The sequence below is a fragment of the Ovis aries genome, chromosome 2 (genome assembly GCF_016772045.2).
Source record: "Ovis aries strain OAR_USU_Benz2616 breed Rambouillet chromosome 2, ARS-UI_Ramb_v3.0, whole genome shotgun sequence".
In the NCBI taxonomy this organism is placed as follows: Eukaryota; Metazoa; Chordata; class Mammalia; order Artiodactyla; family Bovidae; genus Ovis; species Ovis aries.
In genome coordinates, this window is record NC_056055.1 from 144,725,823 (window position 1) to 144,749,136 (window position 23,314).

The 23,314-nt window shown below is 40.0% G+C and overlaps 1 protein-coding gene across 9 annotated transcripts in view; it reads left to right on the forward strand.

Moving 5' to 3' along the window:
• Positions 1 to 609: 609 nt before the first annotated feature.
• Positions 610 to 23,314, forward strand: part of COBLL1 (cordon-bleu WH2 repeat protein like 1) — a 167,342-nt gene continuing 144,637 nt past the window's right edge. For 8 of the 9 annotated variants that reach the window (XM_060411124.1, XM_042243796.1, XM_060411125.1 and 5 more), the window contains exons 1-2: positions 956 to 1,023; positions 1,711 to 1,825. In XM_060411124.1, coding sequence (XP_060267107.1) covers positions 1,014 to 1,023; positions 1,711 to 1,825 — 125 coding nt within the window. In that variant the 5' untranslated portion in view covers positions 956 to 1,013. Of the gene's footprint in view, positions 1,024 to 1,710; positions 1,826 to 23,314 lie in introns of all 9 variants that reach the window. The other variant, XM_060411126.1, reaches the window with a different exon arrangement.

A 23,314-nucleotide genomic window follows, 5' to 3' on the forward strand; every position in this document is an offset into this window, starting at 1 on the left:
GTATCAATAGGGCGAAATGGCTAACAGATTACTACAGGATGCTAATACGACAGTACAGGCCTCATTTACGACCTTCTTTCACTTAATGTCTCTGCTACAGTTGATGGAAATACTTTAAACTGTAAAGTTACTTTCTTCATTAATTCACATTAGTTTTCGGAATGCAAACTTTCCTTCGGGCCCATCAGAAATGGCTTGCGCCTTACAAAACCTGGCAGGCACATGTAATAGCGCACAGGATTTACAAATACTTATTTGTCAGGTGTAAAGAATCCCGTAAAGAGCATGCACGTGGGAACTAAAACGTATACACAAGTGCATGGTTGTGCCTATGTGAGTCCTTTCTTCCCATAAAACTGTCAAGAGGTGAATAAAACCTGTCATTCGATTCTTAGTTTATAGATCGTTATTAGACATAATATTGTCTGGTCCTCATGTCACAGCTGTTAAAAGCTTAAAAATTAAAAAAAAAAAAAAAGGAAAATGCCTCTGAAGACAGGACAAGCTTAAACCTGCCACCAATTAGAAAGATCACAGTGTCACAGGTATGCTTTTAACAGGATAGCAACCTCAGAGGTCAAGTTGGGGGAGACGGGGGGGGGGGGGGGGGGAGAAAGCACCCTGGACGGAGATCAGACTGCAGGGAGGGCAAGCTGCAGCCCCCATTCTGAGGGTTTCTCCTGGTACTTCCGCAGCGCCCAGGTCCTCGGCTCCGGTCCTCGCAAGGGGGTACGCTCCCTTCCTCCCCACCTGTCCGTCTGGGCTTCCCGGAGCGATGCCCTAGCGGTGGGAGTGAGAACACGCCGCGCGGGAGCCTCCTTTCGGTTCGGCTCCCCCAGCTGGACCCTGAAGCCCCGGGGGAAGGAAACTACCATTCAGGGCTCTCCCATCCCCGCCCCGTTCCTCTCTCCGGCTCGCTGCCCGTCTCGCTTTGATGCCGCCGAGCCCCATCGCCACTTCGGGGCGGCCGTCAGGCGGAGGAGGCGGCGAGCTCCCGGGCTCCAGGGACGGAGATGGGGCAGGGTGAGTGAGCCCGCCCGGCGAGAGGCTCCGCACCGCCCGGCACCCGCCCACGGGCAGAGGAGGCGCTGTCTGGCCCGGCCCGCGCGGGGCAGAGCCTGGGAGAGGCTTGCCGCTCTCCCCTTCCTCCCAGTCCCGGCTGGGAGCCGAACGCGAGCGCGCCGGGGGAGGGAAGAGTGGGAGAGGAAGCCGCGGGAGAGAACAGGGAGCCACTGTGTCCTTTTGAAAAGAAAGTAGGAACGCTGGGTGGGAAAAGACGAAGGCGCCCTCCCAACTTTTCTTCGCGAAAAGTTTTCCCAGGGCGTTTTGTTTGTGCGAACTCGGCCTCCGGAGCCCGGGATCGCGCTGCCGGCGTGGCGGCTGTGCCTGTGCGCCTCGCCCCGCTCCTCCTCCTTCCAGCCTGGGCAGCTCCGCTCCCTCCCCGGGAGGCGCCAAATGGCTACCCAGTAACCTCGCGGGGCGGGGGCTGCAGCGCCGCCTCCTGCCGCCACCGCTCCGGGCGGCCGCTAGTCCCGGCGGCGGCGCTGCCCGCGGGCGGGGAGCCGGGCCCGCAGGTGGAAGCGCACCCTGGAGGCGGGCGGGCGGGTCCCGGGCTGGGGGCGGCTCGGGCGGGCTCTTGTGCAGCCAGCCCCGCTTGGGCCTCGGGGAAACGTGCGTCCCGCCCTGACCCGCCGGCCTCTCCTACTCCAGCAGTGACGCGCTGCCTCGGAGCCAGAGCCCGCGCAGCGCCCTTCAAGGCGATGGACGGCCGAGCCCCGCGCGTGCAGGACGCTCCGGCGGCGCTCCCGCCGGCCGCACCCGCAGGGTAAGCTTCGAGCGCCGCGTCGCCGCTCACCCGGGAGGGCGAGAGCTGCCGGGCCTTCACCCGTCACCTGGCTGGCAGCTCGCCGCCCCGTCGGCCGCCGAATTCACCAGCCGCGGGACACGCGGCCGACGGGGCTGCTTCCTCCCGGCCTCCTCGGAGGCCACCCCGGGGTGGGGGCTCGGTAGCTTTTGATTGCTTTCCTACCCGGGCTGCTCTGAGTTGCTAAAGGGCAGCTGAATGCCAAGAATTGGGTAAGGACTCCGGGAGCAAAAATGGCAACAAAGGGCTCCTTGTTGGGGCTCTGGGAGACCGGCGGGACGGTACCTGTAAGTGAGCTTCTGAGAAAGGGAAAAAAAGTTTCCTTGGCCGAGGGCTGAGGCTCAGCAGGTGAGCCGTGTCAAGGTGACTGTAAGGAAGAGGCTTTCTGCGAGCGGGTGGAGGGCGACAGGAAGGTGTGCCAGCTGTCAGCCCGCAATGACAGTTCCGGGACCCGGCCGGTTGTGCGCCTCTGATTGTGGGTATGTGTGTGCCTGTGGCCAATTGCCAGTCCCAAAGCCTAGCGCAGAGTCAGACCGCAAACACGGTACATTTCTTTGTACCCTCACATGGTTAGGAGAGATTGGAATGGAAGGGGCTGTCACATGGTGAGTTAATATTCAATGGAGCACGTCTTCCTGCCAGATATGCTAATAATCACCTTGCTAAGCGTTTGGGTAAACAGTAATGAGAACAGGTAGTTCTACAAGAGGTGGGGAGAACCTGAGAATAACCTTCGTCTTGGTAAACAGTGAAGGCTTAACATGGGCGCTAGTTGAACTTCAGAAGTGGGAAATCCCTTTGGGAAAGTGTAACATTTTCCTTCAGATTCCCAATTCAGTTTCTTTTCCGATAGTTAATTGGAACACAGCAGTGTTCTCAAGAGACCATGAACATTCAGAAAAGAATCGGGAAGGAAAAATCTGTTTTATAGCTAATGAATGAGAGTTGTACAGTTTTCTTGATTTGAGAGTAGAAAAGTCATTTTTATCCCGGAACATGACACACGTTTCCTTAGAAGCAAGTCACAGCATGTTTATTCATCAGAGACCATTCGAACATTGGCAGTTGTCTAGAGGAAACATGGAAAAGTCTCAAAGCAGCATGACTAATCTAAAAGATATTTAGTATAATGCTTACATAGAGGAAACATGCAGTGTATGAATTAATTCTTTTTCTTCCAGTTAGTTATCTTCTCCCCTCTGCAAATAGCTGTATTTCTGTTGACTTCCGTTCCTATTCTTTACCCACTTTTTTCGTTATTTAGATATGATCATATGTATTATCACCTTAGGATGTATGGGGGAAGAAGTTCATTGGCAGGAAGATGTTAATCATAAAAGCGTGAATGTCTAAAGGCAGCTGCAGGAATACTGAAATGTATTCAGGTACCTCAAAATAAAATAGTATTAAATTGGTGGATTTGGAAGTGGATTAGATTAAGGTGCTGTTTGGGCTTCCTCCATAGCTCAGTGGTAAAGAATCTGCCTGCAATATAGGATTCAGGAGTGGTGGGTTGGATCCCTGACTCAGGAAGCTCCCCTGGAGGAGGAACTGGCAACTCACTCCAATATTCTTGCCTGGAAAATCCCATGGACAGAGGAGCTTGGCGGGCTACAGTCCGTAGGGTTGCAGAGAGTCTGACATCACTGAGCACACACACAGATACTATTAAAAAAACAAACAAACAAACACACAGCATATGCACGTACACAAAATACACTAGTATACTTTTATGGGTGTTCAGAAGTCAAATAATTCTGTGAGTAAAACAGGAGAGGTCAGATGCCTCTGACATAAAGGAAACGAGAAGAGCTTTCTAATGGTAAGCACGACTGTAGTAAGACACTTCAGATTTTACTTTTGAGGATTTAAAGGTTAAACTGAAATTCTGTGCTACAAAAGAATGTACAAAATTGCTTTATCTAATTTCTCAAATATGAAGAAAATATATTTTTAGAAAATTTGTCCTGCCCTCTCCAAATTTAAGAAGAGATAAGTTGAAAAATGCTTCAACATCTTATCTAGAATAACATCCCCTCCCCCATATCATTTTACTCTGTATTATTTGGAGAAGTTAACAATATTTGAAAGGTATAAATGTTTAAAAAAAAAAATTACTTCTCTGCTTTCACTTGTCTGTCTTGTCCCTGGGTGTATTCCAAGTGCCTGTTATATAGTATTTGTTGAATATTTATTATTCAATATTACTTTTGTTCTTTTTCTCAAAACCCCAGTACATTAAAAAGGTTTTAATTCTGAGAGAAAAAAAGGAATTATCAAAGAGATGGACAATTCTTTGGGAAGTGGTAGGGCCAATCTATATGTTATAATAAAATGTTAGGTTTGGAAAGCACATTCTTTACTAATTAAATCATGATTCATGACTCCAATAACTTATGAGGCCTAGCTTAGTTCTTATTCTTGAATATTGCTGCTCTAAAAAATGCTTCTGTAAGTACTTTTCCAAGTTTTAGATCCTTGTAACATGTCATTTTAAAGAAATTTAATGCAACTCCTTATTTTACAAATGAGAATCTGAAGCACAGAGACAGTGATTTTTGAAGGCCCAGAGCAAATTAATGGCAAAACCTGAAGGAAAACCCAGGTGTTAATCGCCTAGTTCATTGCATTAATTGCCTTTAATCTTTTTCAGATCACAATATGATACCATTTCAGATGGATTCATTATCTTTAGAGCTACCAGTGCTGGTGATTTTACTTGCCAAAGTGGATAGATATTTTTAACTCTTTGAAATTTAAATGTCAAAAGTTGACCTTGCTTTGAGGGACCTTATTGGTGTTTTGATTCTGAAACAAATTTTCCGGCATGGCACATTTGCATATTTCTTTATCGTCTTGCAGCATTGGCGCTATGGAGCTAATTGAAGGCATAGTAAAAAATTAAGAAATGATTTAGCAGCTGCTTCCTTTAGTTTTTATTTGGAGGCATCTTTGGTTTGAAAGTTTTGCTTTTGATTGTTTAAACAGGTCTTGTTAGCTAATGTGTTTTGACTACTTAGAAGCTGAATGCCTTAGCAAAGGTTTCAACATAATCACCTGGGTATCTTTAAAACAGGCTCTCACACTCCTACCTATCCTAATTTTAATTGGTCTAGGAGGGGAGGAGGGCATGGGGAGTTTTAAAATACTGCTGGGTGATTCTAATATGCATTCAGATCTGAGAATCACTGATTAAACAGGTATCACCAGCTGAGATAGAGATGAAGCCATAAATGGAATGGTGGCTGCTATTAATCATTTTTAATGAGCTCAGGACCCTAGAGTTCAGCTTTCTTTGTACCTTTTGAAAGATTCCATTTAGATGCTCTATAGTATTGTTTAGTTTTAATTTTATTTTTTTACTTTTTGAGGAAGTATATTAACTCCATTTTATGATTTTGGAACTGGGGCTCGGATAACTTAATTAACATACGAAGGCTATACAATGCTAAGATATGCAAGAGTAATAAAAACAAGGTCTTATCCTCAAAACTATGCTCTTCATCCCTAGGCCTGTTACCCAGGATGTTTGCTACCATGGATGATACTGAATGGATTATTTAAAGTGGCCTTATGCATACATTGTCTTGATTCTTCTTAAAACTATGTTTGTAGTATCTTTAAAGAAACAAAATCTGACAAAATTGAATGCATATGAAAAAACTTAAATTTTTGGTTTATGTCTTTAAAGTCATATTTAACATTTTCATGTGTTTGGGATGATTTATCTCATAGTAAATTGGCACTTTTCTTTTTGTCAGATGGCAGATATGTCATAGCTGGACTTATTTTTGCTCTTAGGCAGCAATTAAATTTATTATAGCATAGTTTCAAATGTAGGATTTTTGACCAAATAAGAAAAATGAAAGTGTTTATTAAGACACTGCTAGACATTTTTTTCAAAGTCTATAATTTTCTCTGAATGTATTAGAGAGTAATTTAATACTGTTATCACTTAACCTTATTATTGAAATGCCAGTTGTATTTATAAATTTCAAGCTTCATTTTATTGAGACAACTGCTCTAATGCAATTAATTAGTCAAAACTTGTGAGCCCTTATTTTATATAAAACACATTTTTCTGGGCACGGGGAGACCGGCTCCCGATCTAAAGAGCTTTGCTAAAAAACTATTTGTAACTATGCAGGAAAAAAAGAAAGTGCTGTTAGTGTAGAAGTGGTACTTTGATATTAACTTGAAAAGCATACTATGGATATGCTTAGGATTCAAAATGTCATGGTTCATTGGTCAGCAAATTTTGTTCAGAAGGTTGAAATGGGCCCTCTATCTGTTTGTATTATGGTTTTCCTCCTTTTTTTTTTTTATATTGTGGTATAATACACTCAAAATTTACCATCGTAACTATTTTTAAGTGTACAGTTCAGTATTAGGTACATTCATATTGTTGTTCAACTGTTACCACCGTCTGTCTCCAGAACTCTTTTCATCTTGCATAACTGAAACTCTGTACCCTTTGAACACTAACTCCCGATTTCTCCTCTCCCCACCACTCCTAACGTCTGCTCTTCCGCTTTCTATCTCCATGATTTTGGACTACTCTTATCACCTCACATCAGTGGAATCTGTCTTTGTCTTTTTGTGACTGGTTTAGTGCACTTATTATAGTATCCTCAAGATTCATCCATGTTTATCATATATCAGAATTTCCTTCCTTTTTGAGACTGAATAGCAATCTACTTTTATGCATTTATTTATCGATGGACACGGGTTGCTCCTCATGTTTTAGCTACTGTGACTATTGCTGTTAGGAACATGAGTGTTGAGCTGTCTCTTTGGGACCCTGCCTTCAGTTTTTCTGAAGCAGAATTCTAGATCTTATGGTCATCCTGGGCTTCCCAGGTGGCGCTAGTGGTAAAGAACCCTGCTGCCAATGCAGGAGACAGAAGTGACCCAGATTCAATCTCTGGGTTGGGAAGATCCCCTGGAGTAGAAAATGGCCCCACTCCAGTATTCTTGCCTGGAGAATCGCATGAACAGAGGAGCCTGGTAGGCTACTGTCTATTGGTTTTCAAAGAGCCAGACACGATTGAAGCAACTTAACACAGCACACACAGCATGGTCATCCTATTTTTAATTTTTTTGAGGACAGCTATACTGTTTTCCATATCAGCTATACCATTTTCCATTTCCCAGAACAGAGCACAAGGCTTCTGGTTTTTCTACATCCTTGCCAACACCTGTTATTTTATTTTTTTGAAAGCAACCATTCTGTTACGTGTGAGATGGTGTCTCATTGTAGTTTTGATTTGCTTTTCTCTAATGATGTTGAGCATCATATCACATGCTTATTGGCCATTTGTATATCTTCTCTTGAAAAATGTCTATTAAAGCTTTTGCCTGTGTTTCATTTGGTTTGCTTTTTTTGGCTGTTGAGTTTTAGGAACTCTCTTCATATTCCAGATAGTAATCCCTTATCCTCTACCTGTCTTTGTAAGGCGTTATTGGCACACACCTATATCCACTTATTTGCATATTGTTTATGGCTGCTTTCATATTATAGCTGAGTAGTCCAGGCAGAGATATTATGATCTGTAAGCTAAAAATTATTAGCCTTCTCTCCATGTACAGAAAAAAGTTTGCTGATCCCATGGGCCAACTTATGAAATTGGTAAATGAAGTAGTGGTGATTCCAAATTTATTTACTTGGGAGGGAGGCATGTAAGTATTGAACTTATAAATTAGAACAAAATGATATTTGTTTGCATAAATCAAGATATTCTTATAGTAAGCGTTTATATTCAATGGTGATCAGGTGTTTCCTCCTGCCCCCACCAGGTGAAAACTTATGCGTGGCCTGTTGGCAAGCAATGTAGAAATTATAACATTGATGTGTTATCAGAATATATTTTAAAGAAAAGTTCTACACTTCTGTGCTGGAGATTCTTTCATGAAAAATGACTGATGTGTGATAAAAGTGTTTAGAAACAAATGTGCCTAGGAGAAGCTTGACCAAAGGTATACTTAATTCCTATCTAGTTTTTTTCAGCCTATACCTATTTCCAGTTAAGCAAACTGTCTTTATAATAATGTTTCATATGATGCAGCTTTTAGTGCTCTAAAATTAGAGTGACGGTTATTAGAAGACCTTTTTTTTTTTTTTAATGACTTTGCTAAAATTTTTCCCCATCTGTTACAGTAAAAACAAACTAAAAGTATGGGAGAAAGAAGTTTCCCATGGCTATTTATAAAGGGCCAAATGTCTTCAGTTTTGATACAAACTTCATATCTGAGGAATGAATCCCTTGGAAAAGATTCTCAAAGATTGACTAGTCTTTAGAAAAATGTTAGAGTGAGCTTGTTCCCCCCACCCCATACTTTAAGTTCACATTCCTGCTTTTAAATTTAAATAAGTTGGAACTATTTATTGACTTTGGACATTTTAAAAAAAAGCTGTGGAAGGGAGTCCCTGGTAGTCTAGTGGTTAGGATTCAAAATTTACACTGCAGAGGCCTGAGTTCAATCCCTGATCCTGTGTGCCACACCATACAGGCAAAAAAAAAAAAAAAAAAAATTAAAAATCTCACTTCAGATGAGCATGTATACTTAGGAGTGGAATTGCTAGGTCAGAAGAGTAGGCATGCATATTCATCTTTTATAGACACAGTCATTTTTCCAAAGTGATTCCACCAATTTATACTTTCCATCAGCAACATGCGAAAGTTCTAGTTGTGCCACAGTTTCGCTAAGAATTAGTAATGGTCAGTCTTTTCCATTATAGTTTTTCTGTCAGGTATGTAAAAATACTGCATTCTGTAATATCTCAATAAAGCTTGGAAATGGAAAAAAAATGCTGTGGAGTTGAATTGTGGAGTAGTTTGACCAAGAAATGCTTTAAATGGGATGCTCATCTCATCATTACAACAGCAAAGAATGCAGACAGGAGAAACAGTTTAAGCTCAACTGGTAGAAAGCTGAAAACTAAGAATTATTTGCAACTTTTACCGTATTTTAAATAATTACACATCTTTACAAAGGTTACAATTTCCAAGTTTCACAGGGAACAAATGAAGATATTTAGGTATCCTATATGGGGCAGCATCGTGATATGCCTTTTCATGCTGTGTAGCTCAGACAGAGGCAGGCTTTCAGGAATTTGGTGGGAGGGAAACACAGTACATTACAGAACTGAGTCATTTTCTTAACTTCTACTTTCTAGAAAAAAAAAAGGGGGGGTAGCCTCATTACAGCTTTCAGGTATGTGGTTGTGACATGGTGAGGGTGGAGGTTCTAGGTGAGCAGGGAGAAAAATCATCTCTGAATTCCTGTTCTTTCCTGTATGTACTCATGTACCCTTCCTATTGAATGCCCTCCTCCACTGAAAGCAGAGCTTTATAGAAAATGTAAATAAATAATTAATTTTCGAAAAAGTATGGATTAATAGGACAGGGATTTTCCTTGGTAATTGCCTCAGGCTTGGAGAAGATTGCTTTGGATGGAATTAAAAGTGAAAATGCCATCCATATTGGATGGGATTTGATTTTTAAAAATAGATAGCTCAGTTGGTAAAGAATCTGCCTGCAATGCAGGAGACCCTGGTTAGTTAGATTCCTGGGTTGGGAAGATCCGCTGGAGAAGGGATAGGCTACCCATTCCAGTATTCTTGGGCTTCCCTTATGGCTCAGCTGGTAAAGAATCCACCTGCAATGTGGGAGACCTGGGCTCGATCCCTGGGTTGGAAAGATTCCCTGGAGAAGGGAAAGGCTACCCACTCCAGTATTCTGGTCTGGAGAATTCCATGGACTGTATAGTTCATGGGGTCACAGAGTCAGATACGACTGAGCAAGTTTCGCTTTCAAAGCGGTTCAGAGTTGAGCCTCTGCTGTGGGATCAGAAAAGAACCTGAGATAAAACACTTTGGGTTCAAAATGTAGATCTGCTTTTAAAATAATGATTTTGATTTTGTCATGTAAGGTGTAACTTGATTTTAAATAGGGTTGAATACCAATAGAATAATAATATGTTTTTTAAACAATAATATCAGTGGAAAAATGCATTGTTTCTCAATGTAATTAATTTGAGAGATTATAACTACTTTGTATACATTTTGGCGTATTTTTAAAAATTACACCACATCACTTTGTAGCGATGTGATTGCCACTTCTGTACTTAACACCAATATTTATTTGTGAGGAAAGAGAGTTAAGATGCTCAAATCTAGGTGGGCCATTTATCACTAGTCCTTGACTTTCATGTCTGTAACCTGTACACCTGCTATTACAGGCACATTCACACATGCCATTGTTTCTGGAGAAATGGAAGTGAAGAAGTATTAGAATAACCCCAAGGGGGACAGCCAGAGTTTCAATAGCTGCTATAGTCGTGTATATCAGTTCAGTTGCTCTGGGAAAGCAGGAAATTGAGTTGCTAAATCCAAAAATGGCTACCACTTTGCCTTTCCCACGTCTGATGGATGTGCTGTAGTTTCTAGGCCAACTGAGTTCACAGTGGTCAAGATAATTATAAAGCCATTGAATTGCTTTTCTTCTTTGTGCTCACGTGGTTGCACGTTACACACAAAGTGGAAGTGGCCGAGAGAGGAGCAGTCTCCTCCTCCTTTTTGTCAGGTATCCCAGCTCCAGGACAATCAGGAAATAGACAGGGTCCCTATCTTACAGGACAGCCTCTGTGTTTTGCGGTCTCAGCAGCTCTCGTTATTCTCAGGTGTGCATGGTTCTGTTAGTTACTGGCTGCAGAACTGCTGAGTAACCTGTCCTACCTCCCTCTCTTTTGTTTCTACATAAGGTGCCCATTCCCAAGAAGCAGTTAGATGCTTTACCTTAAAACAGTTTTGTTTTTTTTTTTTGCTGTGTTTCAAAAGAGTGAAGCCGAAAGTGGCAAAGAATGTTGGCAGGTGGAGAGAAACTACTTTTATGCATTTGTCTTTCTTCAGTTTAAGACAAATTTTGTATCTAGAACCTATTCCAACCTATAGTTTACTCTAGTTTATCATACATTTTTGATATACAGTCTGATCTGAAAGGAGCAGTGTCCAAGAGTAGTTCATATAATCTGTTCATCTGTTGTGATCCTGTATGTCTGTGGAAATACATAGGAAATTCACTCTTAGATGATGTTAAGAAAACATGGTCCTGAAGTTTGTGCTCGTAACTCTGTGAAGCCTAGGAATGTGTTTTCAGCTAATTTAGTAGTTATAAGTGATACAGCCTAGAATGAATGCACTTAGAGGCATTTTTAGACTTTCCTAATTAAATTTAGGATTACGTGTGTGTGTGCGTTGCACAGCACATATTTTGGACTTTTATTTTTGTGTGACTCATAGTTATTTAGGACACTAAGCAGATTATTCAAGCTCAACTTAGTGGCAATTCTGAAAGTTATCTGAAGGTGCTGAATGAATATTTGCTGTAATTTTTGTACTCTTCCAGGTATTTAGCAGAACACAAGTTGAAGTTGGCAGTGTAGAATATTTGAATGTCCCGGATTTGGGGAATTCTCAGTTTCCTTATATCACTGTAAAATCTAGGCAAGGTGAAGAGATCAAATTTCTGAACTCCACAGAAAACTGTAATAGTTTGAACACAAAAGCATCCCAAGTGCCATTGGTGTTAAAGGACCAATCAAAGGAGCATCCAGAAATGATGGGCTATACTGAAGGCACATTCAGTATAGGAGGCAGGGAGTTGTACAGTGATAGCTATTTTTATCATTGACATCTTTACCACTTACCAGTCTTCACAGGGGTTATCATAAAATTTCCTGTCAAGAAACAATTTTTAAAAATTCTGGCACTTAGCCATTTTGCTTTACTAGTTAAAGGCATTTCAGAGTGCTATGCTCTCAAATCAAACCCAGTCAAAGCCTTTGTTTATTGTGATGATTGTGCATCCTGGCCTGTGATCTGTGTGACTGGTGAGGGTGTGTCTCAGGGCTGAACTTTGCACACTTTATCTCTGTGGCCCCTGGAGTATTTCCTCAGGATGATACTCACCAGTGCAGCCCTGAGTCAGGGACTCTTGTGAAGGTGGATGGAGAATATGCAAACAAGGAGGGGAGCCTTTAAGAGTTGAGAATGGAGGCTTTTTTCTTCCTTGAATCCTGGAAACCCAGTTTAAAATTAACACTGCCAACAAGAAACAGTTTTCACTGATGTATGTATTTGAAATTCTGAAACTGGGGACTTACCTGGAGGTTTAGTGGTGGGACTTTGTGCTTCTACTACAGGGGGTGTGGGTTTGATCCCTGGTTGGGGAGCTAAGATTCTGCATGCCCTGCAGCACAGCCAAAAAGGAAAACAAGTCGAAAATTGGTATGTCAGTGCAGAAACAAAGTGCAAAGTATTTATTTTTAAAATAAAGTGGAAAAAATGGTAATATCTGTATGTAATTTGATTTTTTATGTTTAAATACATTAAGTGTATTTCAGTTGTATATTGAGCCCTTAGGTGATCTGCTTATGTTTTTACACTTTTGTTTCGTGGAAGAAAAAGTGAAATTTCATGGTTTGTGAAGGGGAGAGTTTTCTTGACATTTTTCTTTCTTTGGTTAGCCAAATAGATTCATGCTGAGTTAAGTAATTACAATTTTATTTGGGAAGGTAGGTGAAGAAAGGAACAGGAAAATAGGCAAAATATATTCAGTGATGGAAAAATGAAGAGCAGAACAGTCTCTGATGGGAGAAGAGGAGGCAGTGGTGCAAAATTGTTAGACTACGCAGGCGCTAAACTAGCAAATTGAGGTTTGTAGTCTTTAATCTCTTACGTTCAGTTGGTAACTCTGGTACTATTAATTTGTGAAACACTTCTGTGATCTGAGGTTATTAGAAAGCATTTTCTGCCCCCAAATGTATATATAACATCTTCAAAAATACCCTGTATGTTTTGTGGGAGGAGAGATTCCATGAACGATAATTAATAGTTATGCCAATGACAGTTATTCTCTACAGTGTTATTTATAGGTCATATCGCTTTATTACTTATTTTTCTAATAGGCAATGTATCCAAACGGCACAGAATTCAAAAGAGAAAAATGAGGAAACAGTGAGAGATTCTCCCTATATACCGTTCACTCAGGTTTTCTCCCTAGAGGCAATCATGTTATGGTTCTTACAAACCCTTGTGGGATACTCTACACCAGTGCTGTCCAATGGGAATATAATGTGAGCCACAAATACAATTTTAAATCTAGGAGCTAGGTTTAAAAACTCAATTTAAATGATATCTTACACGTTGTAGTGGTTAACATGCTTCTAGTTCTACAGAACAGTAAAGTTGTCTTTAATAGAAACAAATCTTTTACATTGTCAGATTTGAAATGTAGATAAACTGTGCAAAATTTGAATTTTAGTTCCTTAGTTGCATCAGTCACATCTCTAGTGCTGAAAAGCCTCATGTGGCTGGTGTGTACTCCATTGGACAGAGCATGTCCTTACACTCAGGAGGAAACATTGTTTCTTACCCTTTTATATTCTATTTTATTACATAAAGGGCTCTATTGTTTTCTCCATAACTGCATGTTATGTCTTTGTAGGGATGACCATAATTTCTACAACCAGTCCCTTAATGATGGATACTTGAATTTATTTCTCCCTCTCCTGCCCTTTTACTGTTATTAAGTGATTATTAAGTGTTATTAACCATCCTTTAGTCAGGGTACAATTTCCTGTACTAATACCCTTTCCTGGTATGTTTGATTAACTAGATTGTGAAATCCTAAAAAGCAGAGACCATATTCTTTTTCTTTTTTTAAATTTTTCATCCTCAATGAATTTCTACATATGTGAACTTGTAATCACAAACCAGAGCAAAATATAGAATATTTCTAGGAGCATAGAGTCCTCTGTCTTGCTCTCTTCTCATCATTACTCTGACTGCTAGCAGAATAGATTAGTTTTGCTTATTTGTAAACTTTATATAAATGGAATCAAAAAATTCTTTTGTGTCTAGTTTAGCATTATGTCTGTTAGATTCATCTACATATTTTTTTAGGCAGTAATTCATTTTTTCATTGCTGTGTAGTATTCTATCATGTAAGTATATATTTTTATTGTAATATTTATAGACATTTGTACCTTTTACAGTTTTTAGCTCTTATAAGCAAAGCTTCCGTGAACAGTTTTGTACCAGTCTTTTCATTGGCATAAAGATTCACTTCTAGCTAAATAACTTGGAGTTAACCTCAGCTCTCTTTCTCCACATATGTGCATGTGTGAGCATGCACACACACACGATTCTTAATTCCATGTGGTTCTTAACACATGCTAGATGATCACTAAATGATTAAAGATACATTACTAACTAGTCAGGTACTGTGAGGTTAGTTCAATCTTACTAAAAATATTGAGCAATAGTTCCTTATAGACTCTATTATTCTTATATGAGATATAAAGCATAGCATTTTACCTAGGCTATACACATTTCTTTTCTCTTGTTCCCCTTTTTTAAACCCCTTATTTTAAAAACTGAGGTATAGTTGATTTATAATGTTCCATAAGTTTCAGGTATACAACTTAGTGATTTCAATTTTTAAAGATTATATTCCATTTATAGTTATTATAAAATGGTAGCTATATTCTCTGTGTTATATAACATATCCCTGTAGCTAATACTAAGTGTATTATTTTACACTTTGTACGTCTTAATTGCCTACCCCTATCTTGTCCCTCCTCTTCATTTTCTGCACTGGTAATTACTGTTTGTTCTCTATATTTGTGAGTCTGTTTCTTTTTTTTGGTTATAGTCACTAGTTTGTTTTATTTTTTAGATTTCACGTGTTAGTGATATCATTCAGTGTTTGTCTGACTTACTTCACTAAGCCTAATAGCCTCAAGTCCACCCATGTTGTTGCAAATAGCAAACTTTCGTTCTTATGAAGTTTACAACTGAGTAATATTCCAGTGTGTGTGCGTGTGCATGCCACATCTTTAAGCATTCATCTGTTGATGCACACGGGTTGCTTTCATATCTTAGCAACTGTATATAATGCTGCTATAAACATTGGGGTGCATATATCTTTTCAAGTTAATGCTTTCCTTTTCTTTGGATATATACCCAAGAGTGAAATTGATGGATCATATGGTAATCATGTATTTAGTTTTTTGAGGAATCTCCATACTGTTTTACATAGTGGCTGCACCAGTTTATATTACCACCAACAGGGTACAAGTGTCCCCTTTTCTCTACATGCTCACAAACATTTGTTGTTTGTGGGCTTTTTGATGCCAGCCATTCTGGCAGTGATATCACTGGAAATCACTGATTTCCATTTCTCTGATTAATGATGTTGAGCATCTTTTCTTATGCCTGTTGGCCATCAGTATATCATTTTTGGAAAAACGTCTGTTCAGGTCTCCTGCCCATTTAACTGGTTTTTTTTTGTTATGTTGAATTGTATGATTTTTTATGTATTTTGGATATTAACCTCTTATTGGTTATTATCATTGTCAAATATTTTCTCCCCATTTGGTAGGTTGTCTTTTTGTTTTGTAAATGGTTTCCTTTGTGAAACCATGTTCTTAAATGTTGTTCTTGTATGTATTGCTGGGTTTAATTTAATGCATGAACATACCTAGATACATAAAGATCAGTTATTGGTTGGATGGGTGTTATTTAAATTATTTGTGTGAACCTGGGCAAGAGATCAGTGTTGGGGATACGAATCAGCAAATTGCTTGTCTACTTGTTACTTGTGGTATAAGCTTAGTTACACAAAAATTGGGTAGTTAACATTCATCTTCTTATTTGAAACTGTCCAATGATATTTTTCATTGAACTATGGTTGATGTACAATGCTACTTAAGTTACAAGTGTACAATATAGTTAACATTCATTTTTGTAGACATTAACCAACAAATTGTTACTAAGACCCTATCAAATAGCCTCACATGTAAAAGTGCTATTGTAAATCTCAGTATTCTACTATAAAACTCTATTCTTGGTTTGAGATTCTATTTTAGCATTAATCCCTGCAGTAGTATTTATGAAAGAAATATACATTTCATTAGTAGTTCAAGTGAAAATTCTGAGTAATGACACTTCCATCACAAACTTCCAGGAAAGAATAACTCTGGCCTTCATGGGTAGTGTTGTTTAACAGGACATAAGTGTTGTTATAGTATTATTTGCAGCTTAAACAGTCCTATTTGAATAATGATAGCAGAGTAACATTTGATTTACAGAATATAGGTTTTGAGAGTATAACAAGTAGTCATTAATTATATGATTAATTAGTACATAAGAATTCTTCTTATTTGTGTCAACACCCTGAAATCTAAATTGACGAGAGCCTTACTATTTTGATCCAGTTCTTCTATCAGTAGAAGAAATTAGTATTTTGATGTGAACAGCAATTACAGAAGAGTAAGATTTAAAAAAAAATAGAAGGTATATTTTCCAGCTCATGAAAGAAGAGGTTGGAAATTTAGAGGTATCATAATGAAAGAAAGTATATTGTCAAATAGGCACTTAGGAAAGAAAAATCAGTATGAGTGTTCTAGTGTTTTAGAGAGTTACACTTCAAAATGGCTCTAAAACTGTGAATATTATAATGGAAAACAAGTTCTTTCTTATTTTTTCCTTCATGCTTTCACCAACAAGTTGGCATTTTACAGTGTTTCAAAGTAAGATAAAATTCTTAAGCCAGAATTGATCTTAAAAAAAAAAAAAAACCCTCTAAAGAAGTAATCATTTAATACATGGGCAGGTGAGAGATCATTCTGTAAAGCATTCTAAGCAAGTCTGATTCTCTCCATTTAACTCAGCAGCCTACCTTACTGTTGTCTGACACGGCGAACGAGTAAATTTAATTTGGCTCTCTGGCATTTAGCAGCATTTGGTTTTGGTTTCAAATAAAACTGGTCCAGCCGGAAGTCAGAATAAGCACTTGGCAGGCAGCTATTGCAGAGGGCAGTTGGAGGCAGTAGACCTGGGACCGAATCTCTGCTCTGCCACTCTCTGGCTTAGGCACTTTCTCTCTTGTAACAGGTGTTTCCCAGGTGGCTTGGTGGTAAAGAATCCACTTGGCAGTGCAGGAGACTGAAGACTCATTGCAGTTCCATCCCTGGGTCGGGAAGATCCCCTGGAAGAAGAAATGGCAAGCTACTCTAGTATGCTTGCCTGGAAAATCCCCGGAACAGAGGAACCTGGCAGGCCACAATCCATGGCCTCTCAAAGAGTTGCACGCAACTGAGAAAGCACACACACACTCCTCTCAACTGGCCTTGGTTTCCTCCCTGGTGGAGGAAGAGGACACCCAGAATGAAAGTACAAAAGTAAACCACATGCCAGGCATCGTGTTTATGTTTGTTAACTTTTAAATATTATCTGCTTTGTCGGTACTCAGCCTTTTGTAATGCTGGCATCATTACTACACTAACTGTAAACCACAGAACAAGGAGTCAGGCCCTATTTTTATTTTCTTCTCCCCAGAAGTGGGCAATGGGTTGGTTTTCTTCCCAAGTGTACTATGAAAGGAGCCTGGTGGGCTGCAGTCCATGGGGTCGCTAAGAGTTGGACACGACTGAGCAACTTCAGTTTCACTTTTCCCTTTCATGCATTGGAGAAGGAAATGGCAACCCACTCCAGTGTTCTTGCCTGGAGAATCCCAGGGACGGAGGAGCCTGGTGGGCTGCCACCTATGGGGTCGCACAGAGTTGGACACGACTGAAGTGACTTAGCAGTAGCAGTATAATGTGAAAGTCCGCATGCCAGATGCAGGGAAGTTGTTCTTGGAACATTGAATACAGAATGGGTACTGATCTGGATGAAAATCACATTCCCTTTTAAAGGAGAAAAATGCCCTGTCTGAGATTTGGAATATGCTACCAAGGTGATTGTAATTGTTTGTTTCTCTGCTTCACCATTTGGAAAGTGCCTACCTTTTAATATTTTCTCCTGTGTAAGATGAGAGTAACCCTAACTGTGTTTCTCTGATTTTGTTACTGAAAATTTGTGACTGAAAATTTTCCATTGTGGTATCATACGTTAGATCATCAGTATTCAAAAAGAGGGAGTTGAGGTATGATACACCATTCTAATCATAAGCTATCATGTTTTGAAAGGAACTTTGTTGTTTTTACATATAGATTATAATAAGATCTTTCACCTCCGTAAACAAGAAAGTTTAGTTTAGTTCAGTTGCTCAGTCATGTCCGACTCTTTGCGACCCCATGGACTGCAGCATGCCAGGCTTCCCTGTCCTTCACCAACTCCCAGAGCTTGCTCAGACTCATGTCCATTGAGCTGTGATGCCATCCAACCATCTCATTTTCTGTCATCCCCTCTCCTCCCACCTTCAATCTTTCCCAGCATCAGAGTCTTTTCCAAGGAGTCAGTACTTTGCATCAGTACTGGCCAAAGTATTGGAGTTTCAACTTCAGCATCAGTTCTTCCAATGAATATTCAGGACTGATTTCCTTTAGGGTTGGCTGGTTGGATCTCCTTGCAGTCCAAGGGACTCTCGTCTTCTCCAACACCACAGTTCAAAAACATCAATTCTTCAGTGCTCAGCCTTCTCTATGGTCCAACTCTCACATCCATACATGACTACTGGAAAAACCATAGCCTTGACAAAATGGACCTTTGTCATCAAAGTAATATCTCTGCTTTTTTAATGTGCTGTCTAGGTTGGTCATAACTTTTCTCCCAAGGAGCAAGCATCTCTTAATTTCATGGCTTCAGTCACCATCTGCAGTGATTTTAGAGTCCCCCAAAATAAAGTCTGTCACTGTTTCCATTGTTTCCCCATCTATTTGCCATGAAGCGATGGGACCAGATGCCATGATCTTAGTTTTCTGAACGTTGAATTTTAAGCCAACTTTTTACTCTCCTCTTTCACTTTCATCAAGAGGCTCTTTAGTTCTTCTTTGCTTTCTGCCATAATGGTGATGTCAAGAAAGTTTACTTGACTCAAAAGTATAATGAATCATTATATTTTACCACAAACACTGTAGAATGAAGTGACAATTTAGAAACTAACTTTAGTTATTGATAAGAGGGATCTCCAGGTGCTGACTCCTTCACCCTCAACGATGCTATGACTGTATTATGTAGTACAGAGGAGGCAAGTGGGCAGCATTTGTCGAGATTATGTAAAATTGTACCTCTTTAAGTTTTGGTGGCAACATGATGACATAGTCTGAAAATTAACCCAGTATACCCTTGACTAAAAGTCTGTTGTCGAGAAAATAGTTAAACTAGTCTTATTTATTTTCCTGGATTCACTTTTTATGTTGTTGTTGTTCAGTTGCTCAGTCATATCTGACTCTTTGTGACCCCATGGACTGCAGCACGCCAGGCTTTCCTGTCCTTCACCATCTCCTGGATGTTATATAGGAATATTTTCTCTATTCTTGGAGGTGAGTTTTGATGTCAAAGAAGAAAGACTAATTCAAAATTTCTTTGCCTATTTAAGATCCATTTCCCCTTAATTGTTGTTGTTGTTCAGTCAGTAAGTTGTGTCCAACTCTTTGCAACGCCATGGACTGTAGCATGCTAAGCTCCTCTGTCCTCCACTATCTCCTGGAGTTTGCTCAAATTCATGTCTGCTGAGTTGGTGATGCTATCTAACCATCTCATTCTCTGCTGTCCCTTTCTCCTTTGATTGCCTTCAGTCTTTCCCAGCAGCAGGGTCTTTTCCAAGGAGTGGACACTTTGAATTAGGTGGCTAAAGTATTGGAGCTTCAGCATTAGTCCTTCCAATGAATATTCAGGGTTGATTTCCTTTAGAATTAGCTGGTTTGACCTTCTTGCAGTCCAAGGGACTCTCAAGAGTCTTATCCAGCATCAATTTGAAAGCAAATTGCTTTCAAATTGATGCTTTCCAAGTAAACTTGATAAGTTTAATGAAAAAATTCAGGCAGAATAAATTATACCCATGTACAGACTCTGCACTTGGAAAGTTTCTTGAGCACTGAGGTATTCCTGGTGAATGTACTTTTTAAAAATATGGAGTGTGTTTGCTTTACAATGCTGTGTTAGTTTCTGTTGCACACTGAAGTGAATCAGCTCTATGTATACATATATCCCCTCCGTCTTGGATCTCCTTCCCCCTGTGTTTTACAAGTTAGTATGTAAAATCACATGGAGCCTTATTAAATGCTTCAGAGATTGAATGAATATTTGTAAATTCCTTCAAATTTCTACTGCTTGAAAGGATCCGGGTCACAGGTGTTTAAGAACAGAGGATGATGGCTTGAGTGACTCTGATCATACCAGCAAGAAGTGTTTATGGAACACTGTTCACCAGGTTTGTGTTAATTCCATGGCATGTACTACTGCATTTAACAGTCAACAACCATGGTATAAAGCTGATGTAGCTGTTATCCAGGTTGTGCAGAAGAGGAAGCTGAGGGTCCTGTCTGGGGTCACATGGCTAGGCAGTGGCCGATCTCAGAGTGGGATGCATTGTTTTGACCACTTTGCATTCTGCTCCCCTCCCTCCCCAACTGCTAGGGGTGGCAAAGCCAATATAATAACTAATAATAGGAGTGACATAAACTGTGACTAAACTTTTTTTGGTATTTTGCTTTATTTTATTCTGGTTATTAAATGATATGCTTATCACAGAATATTTGAAAGCAATAAGACTATATGTAAAGAAAAATAATCATTATCTAGACCAACTGGAGATAACCACTATTACATGGTTTACATTTTAGCATTCCCCAAGGCACTTTCTGAATAAGACATGTTAACACGTTTTCTGTCAAAACAACTTATATGGTTAAATAATTTTGGGAGAGTGAAAGTGAAAGATGCTCAGTCATGTCCTACTCTTTGCAACCCCGTGGACTATACAGTCCATGGAATTCTCTAGGCCAGAATACTGGAATGGGTAGCCTTTCCCTTCTGCAGTGGATCTTCCTGACCCAAGAATCGAATTGGAGTCTCCTGCCTTGCAGGTGGATTGTTTGCCAACTGAGCTATCAGGGAGTTCCCAATTTTGGGAAAATCTGGGTTAAACAAAATGAAACTGTTTTCTTCCCTAAAGGTCTTCTTGGAAACTTTAATATGCTAATATGTACAATGGGCTTCCAGAATGGAAACATGGAAAATAACATTTTTCAAATTTATGAGGACACTCATTTGTATTTTAAAATGAGTGTTCTCTCAATCATAGTTTAGATAAAATGCATCCTTCTAGGCTCTTAAATAAACATCTAAATTTTTAACTACAAATACTATTTTTGTTTTCCTTTTCTCCATGATTGTATCATAGGTTATTCCAGCCATTTAAAACTCATTTAAAGATGCCTTTTGAAATATATGGTTGTATAACAAACCATATGTGGGTTTCTGTGTGTGTGTTTGCATTTCTTAAAAAAAAAAAAAAAAAAACTTTCATCTGTGGTTAAACATTTGGACCATTTCCCATGAAATCATTAATAGGGTCTGAGTTTCAGATTTGGGTAAATGTGATTCCAGAACTGAAAGACTGCAGAGTCTTTAGCAGTGAGGAAACCAGCCTAGCTAGAAACTGTGAAAACCATTATAAGTTTCAAAGAAATCTGTGTGGGATGGCCCTGTGACTTGCTCTCTGAGAGACATGCCAGAGAAAGAACATTCTTAGGGGGAAAAGGAGTAGTCAGTTATTAGAATGGGCTGGGAATTTAGGTGTCTCTGTGTATAATTAGCACTTGGTTTGGAAGAATGCATTTCTTCACATGCAGCCTGTGTGGTCCCCAGGCTAAGCTTGATCTCCTCCCAGAAGCCTGGACACATGGGGAGTTTGGGTCAGTAAATCTTCCCTGGGTCAAGGAGGGTGAGAGGGCTGGGAGTCTCAGGTTCTGTTGAGGGGCGGTAAAACTGGGCTTGGCTTTTGAGAAGGGTGGTTTTAAACTTGGATTAATTGGGGAGGTTTGAGTTTGAAGTTCTTTAATAGATAACTCATTTTAACAACAACAAGGAAAAGAAATCTCCCTGAAAGAATCAACAATTCATTTTTTTTTCCCCATTCAACAGTTACTTATTGAAGGTTAATGATGTGTCAGGCATTGGGCTGGGCATTGGCAGCTAATTATATTGAAAATATACAGTACATGGAAATTATATTCATGGAATAGAATTACTTTGGCTGGCATGAAAATGTGATTCAATCTTATTAAAAATACATATCTTTGAACAACCTCCAAGGCACGGTAAATAATACCCTCTCTGTTTTAAAATAAGTAAAGTCCAAATCTCTGAAATGCCAGTTACTCAGTAGTTTCAGATACTTTTTTTTTTCTTTTTTGCCTTGGTTAGTTAACATCATGTCTGTTTCCTCAGATGAACCTTTCCTTGAATATAGAACTTGTAAATGTAGATGTGCCCTGTCCCTCCCCCCATGAAAATTCTTGAAATTAGTTCTTTCTCACTGGACTCTAGGAAGTTGTTAGCATTGACTTTCTTAGAACTGAGTGTCCAAACTGTCTTCCTCAGGCTGAGATTTTTAATGGCAAGACTGGAGAATGCTGCCCTCACTGGGGCAGTGGATTGCAGGCCCGGTGAGGTGCCAAAGGGAAAATTCCTAAAGGGAATATCCAGCAGCCCAGGAGGCCTGAGGACCGTTGCTATGACAGCAAGAGGTGGCTGGCTCTGGCCTGTTCCCTCCCCGCCTGGAGCTCCCGGCGGGGGGGCGGGGGGGTTGGGAGGGTACAGCTCAGCAGGCGCAGGGCAGAGCCACCAGTCTGACATCAGGCAACAGTGGAGGTTATTCTTCGTCCTACTGGACTCCAGCCATCACCTTTGTAGCCTTAAACTTGTGACTGATCTGTGTGAAGTGACAGTCAAGAAGCATGGGAATAGTCTTGGCATTTCAGGACGATGCAGGGTTGAATCCTGGCTCAGCCACTGAACAGTTAGGGCATTTTGGACAAATTGTCTCACCTCTTTGCTTCTGTTTTCTTTTGCTTTTTTCCATCTGCAAATGAAGATACCTATTTCATAGGCTCAAGCCTGAGGTTAACTGGAAGTATTTGTTTGCGAAATCATGAAATATTGACAGAATAATAAAGCTCATTGAATGTGATTTAAATTTAACAATTAAATGTCTGTAGTTAAATTATTAAAGATTTTGAACATTAGCCATATGAAAAGTTCACGTGATTGGTTTAAGCTGTTGACTCTTGGTTTCAAGTAAATTAGTATTTGACATTTGGGTAAGGATCATGGTTCCCAAATAAAAATCATGCTGTTTTGTAATTTGTTACTTCGTGGGATGTGATTCTCTGTAAGCAGGCTTTCTCGTCCTTTACAGTCATTGGGAAAGCCTCTACCTGGTAAGATGTGGAGATAGTGAGCACACAATGTGTATATTGTCAATATTTGCTCCTTTTTTCCTCTAAAAAAGAAAATAACCCACTAACCAAATATGTTCTTTCACTGGGCTTTATTATTGGCAGAGTTTCCTGATGGAAAGAGCTTATCTTTGAGATTCCCAGGCAGTTCGCTCATGTATAAGAAGACCAGGTTTTATTTTTTGGGCCTTCCCTATC